This window comes from Corvus kubaryi, unplaced genomic scaffold (assembly GCF_017639235.1).
Source record: "Corvus kubaryi isolate FWS band 111438036 unplaced genomic scaffold, C.kubaryi_AGA036_p1.0 37382, whole genome shotgun sequence".
NCBI lineage: Eukaryota > Metazoa > Chordata > Aves > Passeriformes > Corvidae > Corvus > Corvus kubaryi.
The window spans coordinates 5854685-5872437 of NW_024581124.1; the positions used below are offsets into that span (position 1 = coordinate 5854685).

A 17753-nucleotide genomic window follows, 5' to 3' on the forward strand; every position below is an offset into this window, starting at 1 on the left:
TACCATCACTGCTGTTGGGAGAGGAACACAGCTCTCAGCAAACAAACACACCAGGCAGCAAAACATCACCAGCACTGGGCTTCAGGTAACACCAAAAGTTTCTTGGTGCCGTGTGGTGACTGTGACACAAGTCCTGCCATGAAGGAACAAAACCTGAATAAACTAAGCGTGGATTTGTGTTCTTCCAGAAATCATCTGGCTGATCAGAACAGCCACTTTTTACCAGTTTGGAAGTGTTTGAATCCGCCATCAGGAAGGCAGCCACAGACCCAGCTGTGTGGGATTTGCCTGTGTTACCCTGTAAAGGCATTTCAGGAACACAGCTCTGCGGAGACAGACCTGCTAAATAAACAGGTAAATTGATGCAAACTGCAGCTCCTGTATTAATCCCAGTTTTCAGTGAGAATGATTCGCTTCCAACTGATTAACGTTACACAATAATCATGGAATCACAGAATGGTTTGGGTCGGAAGGGACCTTAAAGGTCCCTTAAAGATGGCCAGGGACATCTTCCACTGTCCCAGGTTGCTCCAAGCCCCATCCAACCTGGCCTTGGACACTTCCAGGGATCCAGGGGCAGCCACAGCTTCTCTGGGCAACCTGTGCCAGGGCCTCACCACCCTCACAGGGGAGATTTTTTTCCCAGTATCCAATCTAAACCTGCCCTCTGTCAGGCCAAAGCCATTCCCCCTTGTTCAGGCACTCCAGGCTGTTGTTGGCTCCCTTTAGGTCCTGGAAGGCCACAATTAAGTCACCCCAAAGCCTTCTGCAAAAAAAAAAAAAAAAGCCCTCTTTGACTTATTTGAAGGCTGCCCATAAGACACACAGCAGTTACCACGTTAATTACAAGCGAATTTTATTGAAAACAAGGTAAAAATCACTGCACTGGACAACACAGCGTGAGAGGTCTGTTTTCCCTGGACATACGACACCCAGACTCCAGCCAGCAGAGCAATGACACAGCTCCCCTGCCCCACAGCCAAGTCCACTTCTTCTCTTAAATACAAGCCCTGGTTTAAATGCTGTAGCCACGATTACAAAGCAACTTGCATCTGAAACAGCACGTTAGAAATCACTTATTAAGCACCAGCTTAATAATATTTGCTTACACAACTTATGTTTTTGCTCTCCCTCCCTCTATCACTCATTGACAGGTTTGGTTTTTTTCTTTTTTTTTTACTTCATAAGCACTTAATTCTTCCTTGGTACAAAATGTATCCAAAACAAAGGCAAAAGACTTGAATATCTTGCTGTGGAAATGCTTGAAGTTGTTGCCACTTTGCTTCACTGCCCAGGGCCTGAGAGACTCTTGTTCATGAACTGCCTCTTCACAAAGCAGATCCACCACTGCAGAAGGAAGTACAGGTCAGAAAATCTACAAAAGTGGTTTCCATTGACTTTAAAATATTCAATCTCTGACATATAACATGTTAAGACTCCAGTTTTCCACACTGGTTTCTACTGGAATTGAGGTGAACAAGACAATAGGAATGGATACAATGAATTCATATTACAGGACTTTGAATTAAAATGGGAAATTCTTTCTCTTATCTTACTTTTATTATATTTTATTCCAATACAATCATAAATGAGGGATGCATTAGGAAGCTATGCCTTTGAAACTAAATTAGCCTAAGTAATTTCAACATTAAATGCAGGCACATTTGCACATGAAACATGTGAACAGTCAAGAGGTGACTCATTCATTGATCAGTGATTTTTCTTTCAATCTGGGTAAGAGGCAAAACAATCGACTTCAAAGCAGCTCTCAAATCAGAGCTGCCTGGGAAGACAAACAGCACCTCCTGAGCTTGAGAATTTCCATTTGCAACCCCAGCCAAGAGCAGATGTGCAGTGCTTTGAAGAGTTGAACCAGACACCTCTTATTACTGCCCTGCTTTTGAAACTAACCCAAACTGTCATATCACATTAGATTAAATTTATTGATAACTTGCAGCTGTCATTTCACTGTAAAATCAGTCCAGCTTGGCTGAAGTTACCCACCCCTGACCATCACCCAATCATCTCACTTCTCTCTACGTGGCTGAAAAAACACCCCCAACCCCTCATTAACTCTGTGGTGATGCCACTGAACTCTTACCTTGCTTGGCTTGTCACTCTGAGGATCAAATACTTTGTCACAAAGGCGAAGGCCAGTTTCTTGCCTCAGCTGCTGCAGGTAGGCCCTCATCACCTCTGAAAGCAGCACAGCAAAACCAGGGTAAACTGGGGAGCACCAACTCAAACTGGATTTAACATGGACGCATCAGCGATCACTGCTTAAAGCAGAGAGGGAGTTTCACATCTACAGGTACTCCCAGCTGGCTGAGTTGATTTGCTCAATTTATCTATGGATAAGATAGAGGTCAGAAAATCCAGCTTGTGCTGCCTTCAGAAGACAGATTTAGTCTTCTAAATTTAAAAGATTTGGTTTTAACAGTAATTTTTCTAACTGCAGTCACAAAAATGCAGTTAATAAAGTGTGAGCCCAAGGCAGCCTTCAGAGGCCCTGGGTCAGCCTTACCTTCCTCCTGCTTGTTGGCAGGTTTGGCATAAATGGCGTTAAGTGGAAAGCCAGGCTCCCCTGGGATTGGGAAGTTAGTGATTCCTAGTGTGTACATTTCCTTCTCTCCTTGGCCTTTGGAGTTACACTGGAAGACCAGGCAAACAATGGATTAGCAGTTATAAACAAAAGCATCGGGAGCATTAGACCCAAGTATTTTACAAATCTGTAACATTAAAAACTCATCAAGAAGAGCAACACAGCATATCCACATTGGAGTATTTGAGACTGACAACTGGGACTAGGGTGAACAGGACTATCTGTGCCCCTGGAAGGAGAGTATCAGGAAATCCTTTCCTGAGAACAATCGTCAGAGCAGACTGTTTCCCTCCTGCACAGAAATTCAGTTTTCTTACCTTTTGCAGCTTTTTCAGGCACTCAGAAATGTAGAGGGTTACATAGATCAGTGTTCTGTCAGCCTCGTTCTGCAAAACAAGAGCAGGAACTCTTCAATTACAGGACTTTGTGGAACTCATAAAGTCTGAAGCAGGAATGAATTCAAGCCATTTTGGGCTACGGTTTCCCCATGAGAGGGAGAGCTGCAATTCATGGCATTTACCCAACTTTAAAGGTTAAATGGAAGGGGAGATTTTGTGATCTAGTAGAATTACTTCCTTGAAAATAAATTTATATTCACAGCACCAACCCTCCAAAGAACTAGAATATGCTCAGTATCTCAAAAAATTACCTTAATTTCATAATTTTTGAAGAAAACATTAGCTTTGAAGTAGTAGATGGCTTCATCTATAATATCTGTGTCCTTAGCTAATAAAAAAGAGATACAGAGTTAAGCAGTGCACTATTAATACTACATTTGTCATAACTTCTACTCACTGAAATAAATAAGGATTACTGCAAAGGCAAAACCTTGGTATTTACAAAAAGCAGAAGTCAGCACCATGTAAGAGAAAACATGTGAAACACCATGAGCTCAGACTGTAATATTTAAGCTTCCTACTCCCTTCTCCTTCCCCTGTGATATGTCACTTCACAAACACCAGCAATTCAGCAGTTCCTCACTTTTCTACCATTTGAGTAACTCATCAGAGTTTTAACATCATAAAAGGATAGAAAAAAATGTTTTTGGAGACAGCATACCAGCACAATCACTCACATTCCATTATTATCCTCTTCAAAAAAAAAGGAGGGGAGCAGAACACAGTGATAAACTGACCTTTGCTACCATCCAAGACTGCTTAAATCCAGAAACATTTCCTTTACATTTGCCTTCTCCACCTGAACCGCCACATTGCTGGGGAATACCACGCCTGGGAAGTTCAGGTGCTGAAGGGGAATCTGTACCTGGCTGCCTGTGGGCCCTGTCAGGGTGCCTGTAACCTCATTTCAGTTCCTGAAGCTGCACACCCTTAGGTGCTGCAGTCCCACTCCTCATCGCTCAGAGCAGCCGAGCGTCTCCAGCCACAGCCCAAAGCAGCAGTTCTCGGTAGCTGAACCCCCACTTCCTCTGACACAGAGGCTTCACACCACCACAGCCTCCTCAAAACCCTGCTCAGGAGCACAGGGAGACACAGGGGGAAGCACCAGAACAGCAACCAGAGGCTTGGATTACTGAAACTACTAATTCAGCAGAACACAAAGCACATTTATCTGCGCACAATTATTTTCTATGATTTGCACAACTGAGGTAATTGAAAACTTCTTTCCTCCTCTCTAAACTGCAAAGCCTTCCATTTCCCACCCCTGACTCGTCTCGTCACTCTTGCTGGGGCTGGCTTAGAGCAACCCCTGAGATGATGAGCTATATCCAGTAATTCAGAGATTATTATAAACTTACTTTCTCGAGGTGCTGGGCCCTTGAACTGGCTTCTGATGGGTAACAGTGCCATGTTCCCAATTAGCTTGGTGTCTGAGTCCATTAAAGTGGAGTGGTAAGCCTAGAGACAGAGAGAGCTGGTTATTGATCCTACTGAAAATAGACATTTCCATATCCAATCACATGTCCCCTGTGTCTTCATCAAACAGGAGTCACAGCCTAGTTCATTATGATGCTTCCAGCATTTTTTCCTTGCACAAACAATTGCTATTTTTTATTTAGGCCCCGATCTTGGTGCCATTCTGGTGAATACCATCGAAGCACCACCAGTGTCACCACTTGCAGTCGCAGTGGTGGGAGATGGGATAAAATCTGTGTTGTTGGTCTGCAGGCACAGTTCATCCCCAGTGTGCCTGACCCCATCCTGGCAGCACCAAGGGGTAACAGCCCTGCTCACCTGCCTGAGTTTTGGGACATTGCACTGAAAGTTAGTTGGTCATTAAAAAATATGTAATTTATTTCCATGTCTGAGTACTAATAGTAGATAATTATAAATAAAGCCAGGCTTAATACACTAAAAAAAAAAAAATCCAAAAAACAAACAGAAAAAAACAACAAAAAACTAACTGATTTAAGTGAAAAACGAAACAGCTTTCTGCATATAACAAATTCTTCCTAGAAAACCAATTTTCAACAACTATTCAGTTTAGTTTCAGGCACTTTCCAAACGTTTCCTGGGTGCTGTGCCAGGCCACTGGGAATCCCTCACCTCCTCACAACCCACCTTTTGTGGGGGGCAGGGAAGGATGTGACTGTAGAGGAGAGTGGGTGTAAAAAGCAGTTTATTTCACTGAGGGTAAGGTGGTGTGAACAAAGCCAGAGCAAAGCCCTGCTGTGACCACCCTGTCCCCCGCTGTTACCGGGGCTTGCACCCTCCCTCCCGGCTGCGGGTGGATCCCTGGCAGGGGGAGGAGGAAGAGGAAGAGGAAGGCGCTGGCCTTCCAGCAGCCTCCCATAAAGAGCCATTCCCCGCTCTCAGGAGCGCTCCCCGCAGCTGCAGCCCCTTCCCCCCGCACTGACCGAGGCCAGACCCCGCAGCAGAGCCCCTTCCCCGGCCCGGGATCACCTCCGCCGCCCCCGGCCCGGCCCCGCCGCCCCGCGCCCTCCTGTCCGCGCTGCCGCCGCCGGGGCCGCGCAGCGCCGGGTGCGGAGCCGCTCACCGGCATCTCGAAGGGCAGGAGGCGGCTCGGCGGGGCCGGGCGGGAGGGGAGCGGGGCGAACCGGGCAGCAAAGCGGCCGCAGAGCTTCCTCCTCCGCCTACGCTGCAGGAAATGAGGCAGCGGCAGAGGCGGTGCGAGGAGGGGAAGCGGGAGCCGTGCACCGCCCCGGAGGCAGCGCACCGGGAAGGGATCCCGGGAGGCATCTCCGTACCCGGACACTGCCCCTACGGGGAAAGGGCCACGGAGAGGCATTGCTCTGCCAGGGCTCTGCCGGTACCGGGAGGGGATCCCAGGAGGCACCGCCCGTTCGGGCAAGGGGTTCCGGGATGCTTCGCTCGCAGCTGGTTTTCTCTCCTGTGCATTTCCAGCACAGCCCAGCCGGCTGCAAGGGGCACTTCGTGTAAGAAAGCACAAGAGGGGTCCAAACGTGTTGTGTTCAGAAAGATACAGTATTTTTAGGTGCACACTCCTATTACTATCATTACTTTCCCTGTGACCCAGCGTTGCTGGATTTGTCCCCTGGTACCTGACTCACGGCATGTCAGGGAGACAAAATGGGAGGGTTTGGAAGGTGAGTCACAATAATTCAACTGTAGGGTTGGGGTTTGTCCTTTCAAAACGCCCTAAGCATGGCTTGTCCTAGTGGCAGTCTGGAGGTGAATCAAACCACTGAAGTTTCCCCAACTTTTGAATGGTTTAATTCAGCCAGATCAAGACCTGCCACACACAGAGTTTTGGAAGCCCTTTTCCTCTAGATATGCAGGATTTGCTTGGCTGTTGAATCTCTTGCCCAGTTCTGGCTCTGCTTTTTTTCATACGTACTAACATTGGCCTCTGTATTTTATAACACACAAGCATAATAAAAAAAACTTTGTTTATTAAAGTAGTTATGAGGTCATGTAACTCACTCTCCACTATAAATATTAGTTATTTTACAGGTAAAATATCAAGTGTGTTTGTGTAGGGATTGGGTTGGGGGTTTTTTTTTCATTTTTATTTTTTACCAAAAGCAAAGTATTTTCCTCCCTGTTTGAACATGTTTTTTACTCATCCACGTGATCTTGAAAGTATTCATCCACAAGAGCAGATTTATCTTCTTCACATTCCTGTCAAAAAGACCAGAAAAATATAAACCTTCCTGGGCTGAACACAGGAATTATCAGGGGACTTTGAACAGTCATGCAGGAAAAAAAACTTAGTGATCTCAATGGTCCTTTCTGACATTTGAAGGTTAAAATTCTGTTAATTTTGAAAACCAAAGTAATACTTTTAAACACAACCACTTGATCAATCTCCATATACAAGGTGATATTAGAGAATTTCACTTTTGTAACTCTAAATGGAGATGGTACAAGCATTGTCACTGAAAGACTAAACATGTCTTATTTTGAACTGTACTATATTACTTTCTTATCTCAGCAGAGATCCCTCCAGGGCAGGGGCTGGGCATACCCCACCGTACTAAGACCATATTTATTAGCAAGGCAAAGAATATATTTGTATTACAACTATATTATGGATCCTTTCTAATTTTTAATCTTCTCACCAGCAGTCCCTTACCTTTGGTTCTTTAAATTCCAGATCTTCCCCATACTGAATGGTGAAGTCTATGTGCTGCAGAACTATGTTTATACTTTCCTCATCAGAGCGATCCAGAGGCAGAAATCGAACCATACCATAGTCATCAATCTATAAAAGGATTCAAAGGATGTTGGTACAAAAATGCAGTCAGTTAATTCTCAATCACAGCACTCTAAGCCACTTCCTTAAACCACATTTGTCTGGACTTCTAAATACCATTTAAAGTCACACTGCAAACCAATGGTAATTCCCTACTCAGAACACCTGGTTACCAGTCCTAAGTTCTACACTGTAGAAAAAGCCATTTCCCAAAATTGCCAACAGAAAATAATTCAAAGAAAATGTATTGGCTACAATCCAGCTATCAAGAGTATCATATCAGTAGTATCAAGAATCTCATGCTAATCTGAAAAAATGAAAAACTGAGTTAAAAGAGGCAAAAAGTGATAGTGCATTTTAGGGTACAAGCAATATACCTACCAATCCACATATAGATTTGGTCAGTTTTTTAAACCTTTTGCTTCTCAATATACTTGTAGAATCTTCGATCATAGAATACATATCTGGATCCAAGTACCTGCAGAAACAAAGTCACCATTAACATTGAAAGTCTGTCATTCAGAATGACACAAAAGACCCAAGATAATTACTTACAAAAAAGCCAAAGATCAGTACAAACATGGAGCTATTCTTTTGACTCTGACTAAACTAAGCATCCTACCCAGATGCTTAAAGACTATTGTTTGAAATAAATGAAATCCATCTTCTCCCATTCCAAAAGAGTCTGTTTTAATTGTGGGAAACATTAGACTGAATTTTCACTGAACTCTGCCTCAATATATTATACTACAGAGCAAATAATTTTTTGGAACTTACTTTTCTATTTCCTTCTTGGCTTTCTTGCTCAGCAAATCCATTTTGGTCATGACGTTAATCTGTGGAATCTCCAAAGATATCATTGCACTGAGAGCTGCCAGGATTCCAGAAATAAACTTGAAGAGGATGAAAAATGATGTATTAAAGTACAGAAAAACACAACACAAACACACAGGACACTCAGCCACAGGCCAAATCTGGTAATGAATATATGGAACATGGACACCAAGCCCTACGAGGAATTATTCTCTGTTGGAAAAAGGCGGTGCCAAGTATCCCCTCTATTTTTGGAACCTCAAATATTGATCTGCCACTGAAAAGGGCACTAAGAAAACCCAAACCCTTCTCAGGATAGTTACTGCTAAATGGGGAAAGTGGCCTGCTTGTTCTCGGGATCTGAGAAAGTTCTCATGGAATCACAGAAGAATTTAGGTTGGAAGGCGCTTCTGGAGGTCATCTGGTTCCTACAACTGCTTAAATAGAGGAGCTTCCAGGTCAGACCAGGCTGCTCTGGGGTTTGCCCAGTCAAGTTTTGACTCCATGAACATTCACTGCACAATCCCTCTGTGCTTGTCCCAGTCTGACCACTCTCACAGTGCTGGTTGTTTTCACATCCATCTGGAATTGTCCTTGCTGCAAGCTGTGTCTGAGGCTGCTGACGACAGCAATCAGATCTCCCTGAACTTGGCAATTTTTCCTCCGGGCAAACCCAGCTCCTTGAATGGCTCAGACTTGTTCTATATCAATATGAACTTTTTCAACAGATTTCAAATGGATACCTTAAAAGATTCCACCATAAACTGAGAATCCACAAGGAAAACTCCACAGACACGGAATTCCCACTGCTGCAGCTGCTCCACCAACTGTTTCATCACTGGCAGGTGCGTGTAGAGTTCGATCTGACCTGGGGCACACTCAGGATATTAGAAGGTTGGAATGTGAGGCAAACAGGAACAGTTCACAGTTACACATAGACATGGGACTGCATTTAACATAAATAAAAACTGCTAAGGAAAGCACCCTCTTTTCAGGCAGCTCTGTCTGTGTTTGGGTGAAGTGGAAAAGACCTCCTTTGGTCTCCAGTTAGTGTTAAGTTTGCAGTTGCCACAGTATTCCCACAGCACATGATGCTACCAAACATCTGTGCAGTCACCCAGATGAACCCAGGACCAAGTGCACTCCTAAGACACCTGAAAGTGACTCTGACAACTGTTAATAGCTCATCAAAATGTGAATTATCACGACCATCTAAAACCAAATTTTCCCATTTGAGAATTTTCCAATGAAGAGCGATACCAAAACATTGGCGTGTGTTTACCTGGGCAATCAAACAAAATATAGTCATCCTCCACGTGCCCAAGGCTCTCCTCCAGCCAGTTGAAGTTATTGGCAAAGTATTCCATGCAAAACACCAAGCCACCATTGGGGCCAAACCTCAAGGACTCATCTTCCATGACATCGTCCACTTCTATCAGCTCGCGGATGTCTGTGACAACACACACGTCACCAAAAGCCGGGAAATGAACTCTGCAGGCAGCTCGGTAGGTGAGAAAACCAACACGGCTTTACAGCAGCGCTGGGTGCACGGCATCTCCCCACTCACAGGCACACCCAGCAGCCACACAAAACTGTGGATGAACTTACACAAGTTCATTAATTCCCACAATACACACATATACGCTAAATACTTCCCCGGACTTATTTGGATATGAGTAGGGGTCTTTTGAGGGTTCCTGGTGATTGTTTGGGAAACATCTCATTCCCCAAATTTTCATCCTATGGTCCTGCATCTTCTAGTGAATCTCTTCTCCTTGAAGGTATCTCAGCTATGTGGCCAAGTCAAGATGCACATTTTTTATCATCTTTGTTCAGACCTACTGTTGTTCTCAAAACGGAAACATCTGCCAGTACATATCAATTTCTAGTGTAGGTAAATACAGGGATTAAACGCGAGCTGACACAGGGCAACAGTCGCTGATGCAGGCAGTTATCACTATTACAGCGCTACATTAATGTCTGACATAGGCACTATTTGCTACCAGACCAGGCATTATTTGGGATATCACTGATATAAGGATCACACATTATTTCGTTTAAACCGTTTTCCAACATCTTCCCTCACTGTCGCATGGCCTCCCTTTTACAGCAATAGAACTTGTGCGCTAGCACGCCCCCGGGGCGGTTCGAGCCCGGCGGTGCCCGGGGCTCGCCGGGGGCCGCCGCTCACCTGCCATGACGGGGTAGCTGAAGAGCTCGGCCGCCGGGTCCAGGTTCACCACCTGCACGGCGCGGCCCAGCGCCTCGCAGTGCTGCACCATGGTGGAGCAGTACGTGCTCTGCAAGGCACACACGGCCGTCAGGAGCCGTCAGGGGGCTCCCGCCGCTCCCCGCTCCCCATCTTTCCCCGCCGTTCCCCGCTCACCTTCCCGCTGCCCGCCGGGCCCATCACCAGCTGCGCGTACCGGGGCATAGCTGCGGCGGCCCGGCGGGAAGTGGCCGCTACGGCGCTCCGTAGCTCGGCTGAATACGTGACCGGCGCAGCGCATAGCCCTGCCCGTCCCGGTACGGCGAGCCGGCGGGGTCAAGCTGTGCACGCCCCTCTCGCGAGACGGTGGCGCTGGGGCGGGCGCACGTGCGCGCGCGGTGAGGGACCGGGACCCGCCGCGGCCCGAGGGGCCTCCGGTAACACCGACACTGCCCCCGGGTCCCCCCGCCCCGCTCCGCTCAGCCCCCGCCTGCCGGCTCCCACACCCGCCCGCTCTCTCTCCTGCGGAGCCGCGGCGCTGCCGCCCCTCGCAGGGATCCCCCCCGGTGCTTGTACCTGAGCATCCTCCCGGCGCCCTCCTTTCCGTCAGCCCCGGCACCGCCCCGTCCTGCGAGCCCGCCCCTCCTCAGGTACCCGAACCGCATCCCCTCAGCTCCCCCCATCCCCTCGGCTCCCCCCCATCCCCTCAGCTCAGCTCCCCCAGTCCCCCCCAGTTCCGTCCCCCAGCTCCCACCGTGTCCGTGATCCCCACCATGCCTGGTGTCCCAGCACCCTTCCCCCGACCTGCCCTCACTTTTGCCCCCTGACCACCCAGCACCCTCCTGCGCCTATTTGAGGTCTTCCTGAGCACCCCAACATCCTCACCCGCACTGTGACCATCTACCGCCTGTCCTTGTCCTCCTACCCTGAACCCACCATCTCTGGAACTTTCCCTCAGCATTCCTCACTGCCAACACAGCTTGTACAGCAACCGAAGCTTCCTCACACATATCCTGTTTGTTCCCATCTTCCTGGGGATTTCTTGTGTGTTCCAAACTCTTTCCTTGTTGACTTCTGTCTTCTAAGTCCCTTGCTTGAAAACGTGTGTGTAAACCGCTGTTAAATCCATTAGTGAGTTGAGTTCGCTTTCCTTGCTTTATGCTCTTTGGTTTTGTTTTTTTTCCCAGTGTTCTTGGATCAGCTTGTGACTCTTCAAGCACTGATTTAAATGACCTCTTTTCTTTGCTAATATGCGAGGGGTACCTGCCCCCAGTGCCCCCGCTGTTCATGTGCCATTGATTTAACATGATACTTCACGTTGTGCTTAACCCAGTGTGTTCTGCAATTCCATGTGGGTTTCTGAAAGGTCTTTCTTCATTTTCTTCTCCCTGGTCGCTCATGCTCTTTTGACACTTTCACCTATTTCCTCGGGGATTGTTGTTGAGTTGGGATGTGACTGACTGAAACGCAGACCTTGGGTCCTCATTCTTTCACTGTGTGACCTCCAGGCTTGTGACATGGCCACAGATGTCGCTGAGCCGGTGGTCCCTGACTGCAGAGGGGACGGCAGGAGCGGTGCCAGGTCAGACGCCGATTACCCCCTCCGGGTCCTCTACTGCGGAGGCAAGTGCTGAGAGCTTTCTGGGTGTGAAGGGACTGGGAGCAGAGATCTCTTCCTGCAGGAAGTCAGTAAAGCCATTAGCTCAGAAAAGGGCTCTGAGCATTAGTATGACAGTAAGAAATGGAACACATAAAATTAATTGTTGTACTGTGTTTAGAAGTATTCTTTGCTCGTTACATTTGTAGTTATGGGGGTGAAATTTAAAGGGAATCTTGACAGTTGTGTTTTTAGATAGGAATGTCATTTTGCTTCAGGCTGGAATACAGTTGCAGGGGATTAAGAAATAGCTCTATTGTGTCTGAAAGTCTGCAAGGTTGGTTTGGGTGCTTGTGGGGCTGAGCCCCTCTTTGGAATGTTGGCAGTTCTTGGAAAAAAAGAAGCTGACCAAAGCATGTGGTACTTTGTTAGGTGTATCTTTTCCCTCAGGTAGAAGTGCTGTTTTGTTCTGTAGCTTTTCCCAACGTTGGGCATCTCCTCCCTTTCCCTCAGTGCCTGGCAGCTCTTGCTGTGAAGGTTTTATCATAATGCAGAGCATGTAAGCACAGGTCTAATGAGAGAGGATTTAAAATGTGGAGTGGCAACAATAAAGTCGTTTTTGAGTCAGTGTGTGGTTATAACCAGAAGTTATATAAGAAATCATCCCTGACTTTAAAACACCATTTGGAATTTAATTACTAAGGCTGTAAGTAAAAATGTAAAAAGTAAAAAATTCCTTTTGTAATCTGTTCTTTTTTTCCCCTTCTTTCTCCAGTCTGTTCGTTGCCAACAGAGGTGAGTTATTTTTTTGTTGTCCAGATTTCCTTCTGTCCTATTATGCCCTATTTTGGTATATTTGTGACATATTTTGTCATTCCTCCACTGACACATTGATATGGCTTTTCTCTAGTACTGTGAATACATGCCTGATGTGACTAAATGCAGACAATGGTTAGAAAAGAATTTTCCAGATGAGTTTGCAAAACTTACAGTAGGTAAGAGTCTTTTCTATTTTCTAGCTGATCTGTGCCCTTGGACGTATTTAGAAATATTTGAGCTTGTCCAGTTGTTATCTCTTTCCTTTTCCTGCTGTATCATGTGAAAGTTAATGCTTTGGATGCTGTGAAATACGTTTTATAATGTCGGGAAACACTAAATAATCAATGTGTAGTTTCATTAATAATATTTGAGCTTTCTTAAGGTTTCTACCATAAACAGTCATCCATGCACTTGTTTCCCATCAAAGTTAGTTTATTGGATTTTATGTCTGTCCAGTCTACAGTGGATGGCTGGAGGCAAAGTCATTAATTATGGGGAACTTACTTGTTTGCATTTGGAATTTCAGTAGTAACATTATCATTAGTTTCTGTCTCTGTGCAAGAGCCTTTATTGAAGTGGTCACTGTGTCTTTGAGCTAAGGCTTTTCTGGAGTCTAATTTGCATAAATACTGTAATGAAGATGTAACATGCATCAGTCAAGGGGCTGCTGCACTTCAGCATAGTTTACTGATTTATCATAATACCACTTTACCTTACTTTCTGTTCCTGTAAGGCTGTGGTGTCTGACCACTAACTTTGTTCGTCTTTTTTTTCCCCTCACTGCTTTCTGATGCACATAAGAAAATTCACCTAAACAGGAAGCTGGGGTTGGAGAAGGCCAAGGAAATGTGGGAGGAGGAGAAGAAGAGGAGAAGAAGAAGCAAAAGAGAGGCAAGGTCTAAATAGTTGATTGTGGTACTGATTTAAACGCAGTTTGGGGCATCCCTTTCTCACCTGCTGGTCTGGACCAGGGCACGAATTCCTTGCATCTTGGTGGTTAGCTCTGCACAGAACATAGGGAATATCTTCCTCCCTGTGGCAGCAGAGTTAGCTCTGTGACCTGTGCCAGTGGAAATGTTGGACACAGGAGAGACAGGCAGGGAAAGGGGACCTGCATCCTGTGCCTCATTGTTCCTGTCACCGCTGCCACTCTCAGTCAGGGAGCAGTTCTTCCCAACCTGAAATCAGCTGGCATTTCTCCCGGAATGCTCTGCCCTGTTGAGCAGCATTTTATGGGTTGCTTGTGGAGTGGAACAAAGGCTGCTTCCCTCTGTTAATGCCTCATGACTCTGCTTTTGCCTTTGTTCCTTCCACCTCTCTGTATTCACGGAACAGGATTTGGTTTTATGCTTTTAAATCTATTACCTGCATCTCCATTAACAGCTGTGTCTCTTCCCAGCAGTAGTAGTGAAAGACATTTTCAAAACCCAACGTTGGAAGATACAAAGTTATGTGGAACAATTTAAACACAGTTTTATCTTCGATTGTTGGAGTTCTTTCTGCTGAATTAATTAACATACTTTCCACCATAAATCAGAGTGCTGAAGCTGTTAATATGCATTTGCCTGTGCAGTGTCAGGTTGTGTGCAGTGCTCCAGAAATTATGGTTAATACCCAGTAAGATCCATGTTTTATGCCACATATATTTTTGTTTTATTTTTGTATCTTGGCAACGAGTTTAATTTGCCTTCTCAGTAGGCAATGTGTAGTGACAACAGGATTTCATGTTCTGTAACTTGGATGCTTTTTCCAGAGATTTCAGGACATTTTCTTTCAACATTAATTTGTTGTGAGGGGTGGTATGATTAGTTTTCAGTCTGGTTTTTGGTTCTAAAATAATAGTGTTTAAAATATTTTGTGATTTTCTCCTAGAATCCAAATCTTCATGAAAGAGTGTGGTGTTAAGTAGGATGGTGTAAGAGTGACCATAAAAATGTGAGGGAAAACAAGCACAAACTTAGTAAGACACTTACTGAAGAAAATTTAAGGCAGAAATTTACTGTCTTAAAATTACCAGACACCAGTTTATAATAAAACAGAATTGAAAGTGCTGCGTGTTAGAAACAGAAACAGTCACAGGGGTTGGTTTACTTGTCATAAATTCTTTAGGTTTTCATGCTGAGAAGGCTCAGAAACATGAAACTTTGGTTACCCTGGAATAACTTGATGACTGTACACAAAGTCAGCCGAGATCTTAATCTGGCTTGAAGAATCCTAATGAGGGGAATGTATCTTTTGCATGCTTTACTCCAACTCATAAATGCCTGATACAGGGAGTGTTCCCACAGGCTGGCCTAGAAATAGGCTGTAGGAAAGGTGGTGTTAGATGCTGTGGAATTGGGCTGCTGTGGCTGGCTGCTGTCAGAGGTGTGGGGTTTGCTGCTGGCTCACATATCCCTGTGTGGTTCACTCTGGGGTTGTGCACAGGTATCCAGACCTTGATCTGCTGTTTAACCCAGCAGCCTGAGGAAAACAAGACCTTGTGGCCTCAGGAAATGGGCACGAGCAGCTTGCTTTACCTCAGACACAAACCCTGAGGATGTTAAAATACTTGGGGAAAACATCAAAGAAAAATTTATCTCTAGGATTACACCAAGGAACGATGTAAATGTAGACCGAACACAGTAATTAGTAAAGTGTGGGGAAAAGCCCTTTTTTGCTGACTGTAGTGGGGGTCTGCTGTTCAACCTGTGCTTGAATGCACATTTGACATGTATATGTTGTTATTTCCCATAATACTTTGATGACACGGGATCTTTCTTAAATAATACTAAACCTGAGACAATGTGCAAAATATATTTTTGTTTACCAACAGTGTTGGGGAGGTAACAGTTTCTTTGTTTATAGGGACGAAATCTGACCTTGTGGGCTTTTTTCTTTGATGAACTATGACATCATTTAACTAATCATGTAACCTTATGCTCTGTTTTAAAGGTGGAAGAGGTCAGATAAAACAGAAGAAGAAGACTGTACCACAGAAAGTTACGATAGCTAAAATTCCCAGAGCAAAGAAAAAATATGTCACGAGAGTGTGTGGCCTCGCAACGTTTGGTGAGTTTGGGTTTTCCTGGTATTGGGTGTGCCTGCCTTTAACCTCATGATATTTCTTCTGGTTGTATTCCATTGAGAAATCTGCTGCCAGCTGTGTGAGGTGGAAGTCCTGAGGTGCTTTTAGCAGTTCCAAAGCATGCCAAAGGTACACTGACTTCTCACAGGGATAAATTATTAAGGTAGTTATTGCCATGTTTTTTCAAACAAATAGGGCTACAGGTATTTTGGAACAGGGCGCAGACCCACGTCAACAGAACGTGTAGAGGACGTTCAGCACTTTCTACCTTGAAGCATTTGTACGTCTGTTGATGTTTTGGATGTAAACAACAGGCTTGGCTTTCAATGGAAACTCTAGCAAAGTTTCAACTGTAAAACGCCACTGCTTTTTCAACAGTTAAAACAAGATTTTGGCTTTAAACTTGAGAAAATATTTTTATGACAACAACTGTATTTAAATTGTTCGTTTTCCCCTTGGCAGAAATCGATCTTAAGGAAGCACAAAGGTTTTTTGCTCAGAAATTTTCCTGCGGTGCCTCAGTAACAGGAGAAGATGAAATCATCATTCAGGGGGACTTTACAGATGACATTATTGATGTAATCCAGGAGAAGTGGCCTGAGGTAATAAACCCTTTCTTCTGTCAGGAGGACACACACTTTTCCACACTAGCCTGTGACTTTCCAATGACTTTGGAAAAGGGTTTCATCTTTGGCAGCACAGGCTGGTGCTTAAAAATAAGAGCATGTTTTTGCATTCCCACCCTGCAGTGAGGGAAGCATGTCAGAATAAATCCAGCTGTCAAATATCTGTGGCTTCTTTGTGACCATTTCTTAGCAGTAAGTGTCTAAATATTCTTACCTTGCTATCCTATTTTTCAACACCTCTTAAAATATCGCAAAATTAAAGCAAACAAACCCAAACCCCACACACTTGTGCTTCAGAAGAAGAGATCAGCTAGTGTGAGTTGGGCTGAAATTTAAGGCTGAGAGCTGTAATTGCAGGGGCTTTCTCTGACTCTCCCTTGTCCTGGCATTTCCCAAGTGGAATTCTTTATGGTTTAACTCCATAGGCCTGTCTTTATTCACAGTCCTGCAGGCTCAGCTGTGTCCTGCAAGCACACGTCACTCACGTAGAATTTACAGCAGGGAATCTGGAATGGTGCTGTTCACTTCTCCCACACTTCACTACATTTACAGGGGTGCACGTCGAAGGAGGCATGTAAAAAGAAAATACTTAATTTGCTGTGTTTTGGATTTTTCTCCCTAGGTGGATGATGACAGTATTGAAGATCTTGGAGAAGTCAAGAAGTGATAGTGAAAGACTACCTTTATTTAATTATATGGTTATAAATGATATAGCAAAAGTGAGGCTTCTAAATCCATTTGCTCTGCAGTGAAACTGTGGAGAACCCATATCCTTGGCATTCTCACTGTTCTGTATAGGCTGCTTGTTTTTTTGTTTTGGGGTTTTTTTGTGATATTTGCCAAAGTTAAATTGGGGTTCTACCATGCTTAAGCATGAAGTAGATTTAAATAAAATTACTGTTCCTCACTGAATAGTTTTTGAGTTTTTTTACATCTACTTTCCTTTAACTATCTTACAGGAAAACAAGAATTTATGGCATTAAAATATTGATTTTCATCTGCTGTCCTTTCTGCTGAGCTTAAGTGAATAAGGCATGTGGCTGATGTAGACAATTTTACCTCTCATTTACCTGCAGAGAATTTTAGAAATTAGAATGGAACATTCTAGAGGTTTGTTAGCAATGAAAGGACAGTGAATCCTGGAGTGGTCACACAGTTGGGCTGAAGTGATCATTCTACATCCCTGCCAGCTGAATTATTTTATTGGCTGGAAACACTGAGAAATACGTGAATATGACTTAGAAATTTATCCTATTTTCATAATTCCAAAGATCTCCAACCCTGCTGGGCTTCTAGGTGAGGCAATTGTAGTGGCTTTATGCTTTTGTTGTGCTGCTCGTTCAGGAACACAAATTAATAGTGAGCACTGTTCCACAGGCCATGTT

General features: G+C 44.7%; 3 protein-coding genes across 4 annotated transcripts; 1 reads left to right on the plus strand and 2 right to left on the minus strand.

Moving 5' to 3' along the window:
• Window positions 1-839: 839 nt before the first annotated feature.
• ARPC3 (actin related protein 2/3 complex subunit 3) lies at window positions 840-5824 on the minus strand. Its single transcript, XM_042034814.1, has 7 exons — window positions 5558-5824; window positions 4359-4458; window positions 3252-3328; window positions 2920-2988; window positions 2525-2651; window positions 2102-2196; window positions 840-1347 (listed from the first exon to the last, which is right to left on the minus strand). Exons 1-7 carry the CDS (start codon window positions 5807-5809, stop codon window positions 1285-1287), a joined length of 783 nt encoding a protein of 260 aa, XP_041890748.1. The 5' UTR covers window positions 5810-5824; the 3' UTR covers window positions 840-1284.
• Window positions 5825-6414: 590 nt separating this feature from the next.
• On the minus strand, window positions 6415-10598 carry GPN3 (GPN-loop GTPase 3). Its single transcript, XM_042034813.1, has 8 exons — window positions 10437-10598; window positions 10242-10350; window positions 9333-9500; window positions 8794-8918; window positions 8015-8130; window positions 7619-7715; window positions 7118-7246; window positions 6415-6663 (listed from the first exon to the last, which is right to left on the minus strand). Exons 1-8 carry the CDS (start codon window positions 10482-10484, stop codon window positions 6601-6603), a joined length of 855 nt encoding a protein of 284 aa, XP_041890747.1. The 5' UTR covers window positions 10485-10598; the 3' UTR covers window positions 6415-6600.
• Window positions 10599-10611: 13 nt separating this feature from the next.
• On the plus strand, window positions 10612-17280 carry DENR (density regulated re-initiation and release factor). Of its 2 annotated transcripts, none has more exons than XM_042034816.1 (8): window positions 10612-10909; window positions 11768-11882; window positions 12632-12651; window positions 12767-12851; window positions 13477-13566; window positions 15610-15726; window positions 16205-16344; window positions 16991-17280. In XM_042034816.1, exons 2-8 carry the CDS (start codon window positions 11777-11779, stop codon window positions 17033-17035), a joined length of 603 nt encoding a protein of 200 aa, XP_041890750.1. In that variant the 5' UTR covers window positions 10612-10909; window positions 11768-11776; the 3' UTR covers window positions 17036-17280. The 2 variants fall into 2 exon arrangements, with proteins under 2 accessions (XP_041890750.1, XP_041890749.1); XM_042034815.1 differs by having other exon boundaries at window positions 10613-10696.
• Window positions 17281-17753: the final 473 nt, after the last annotated feature.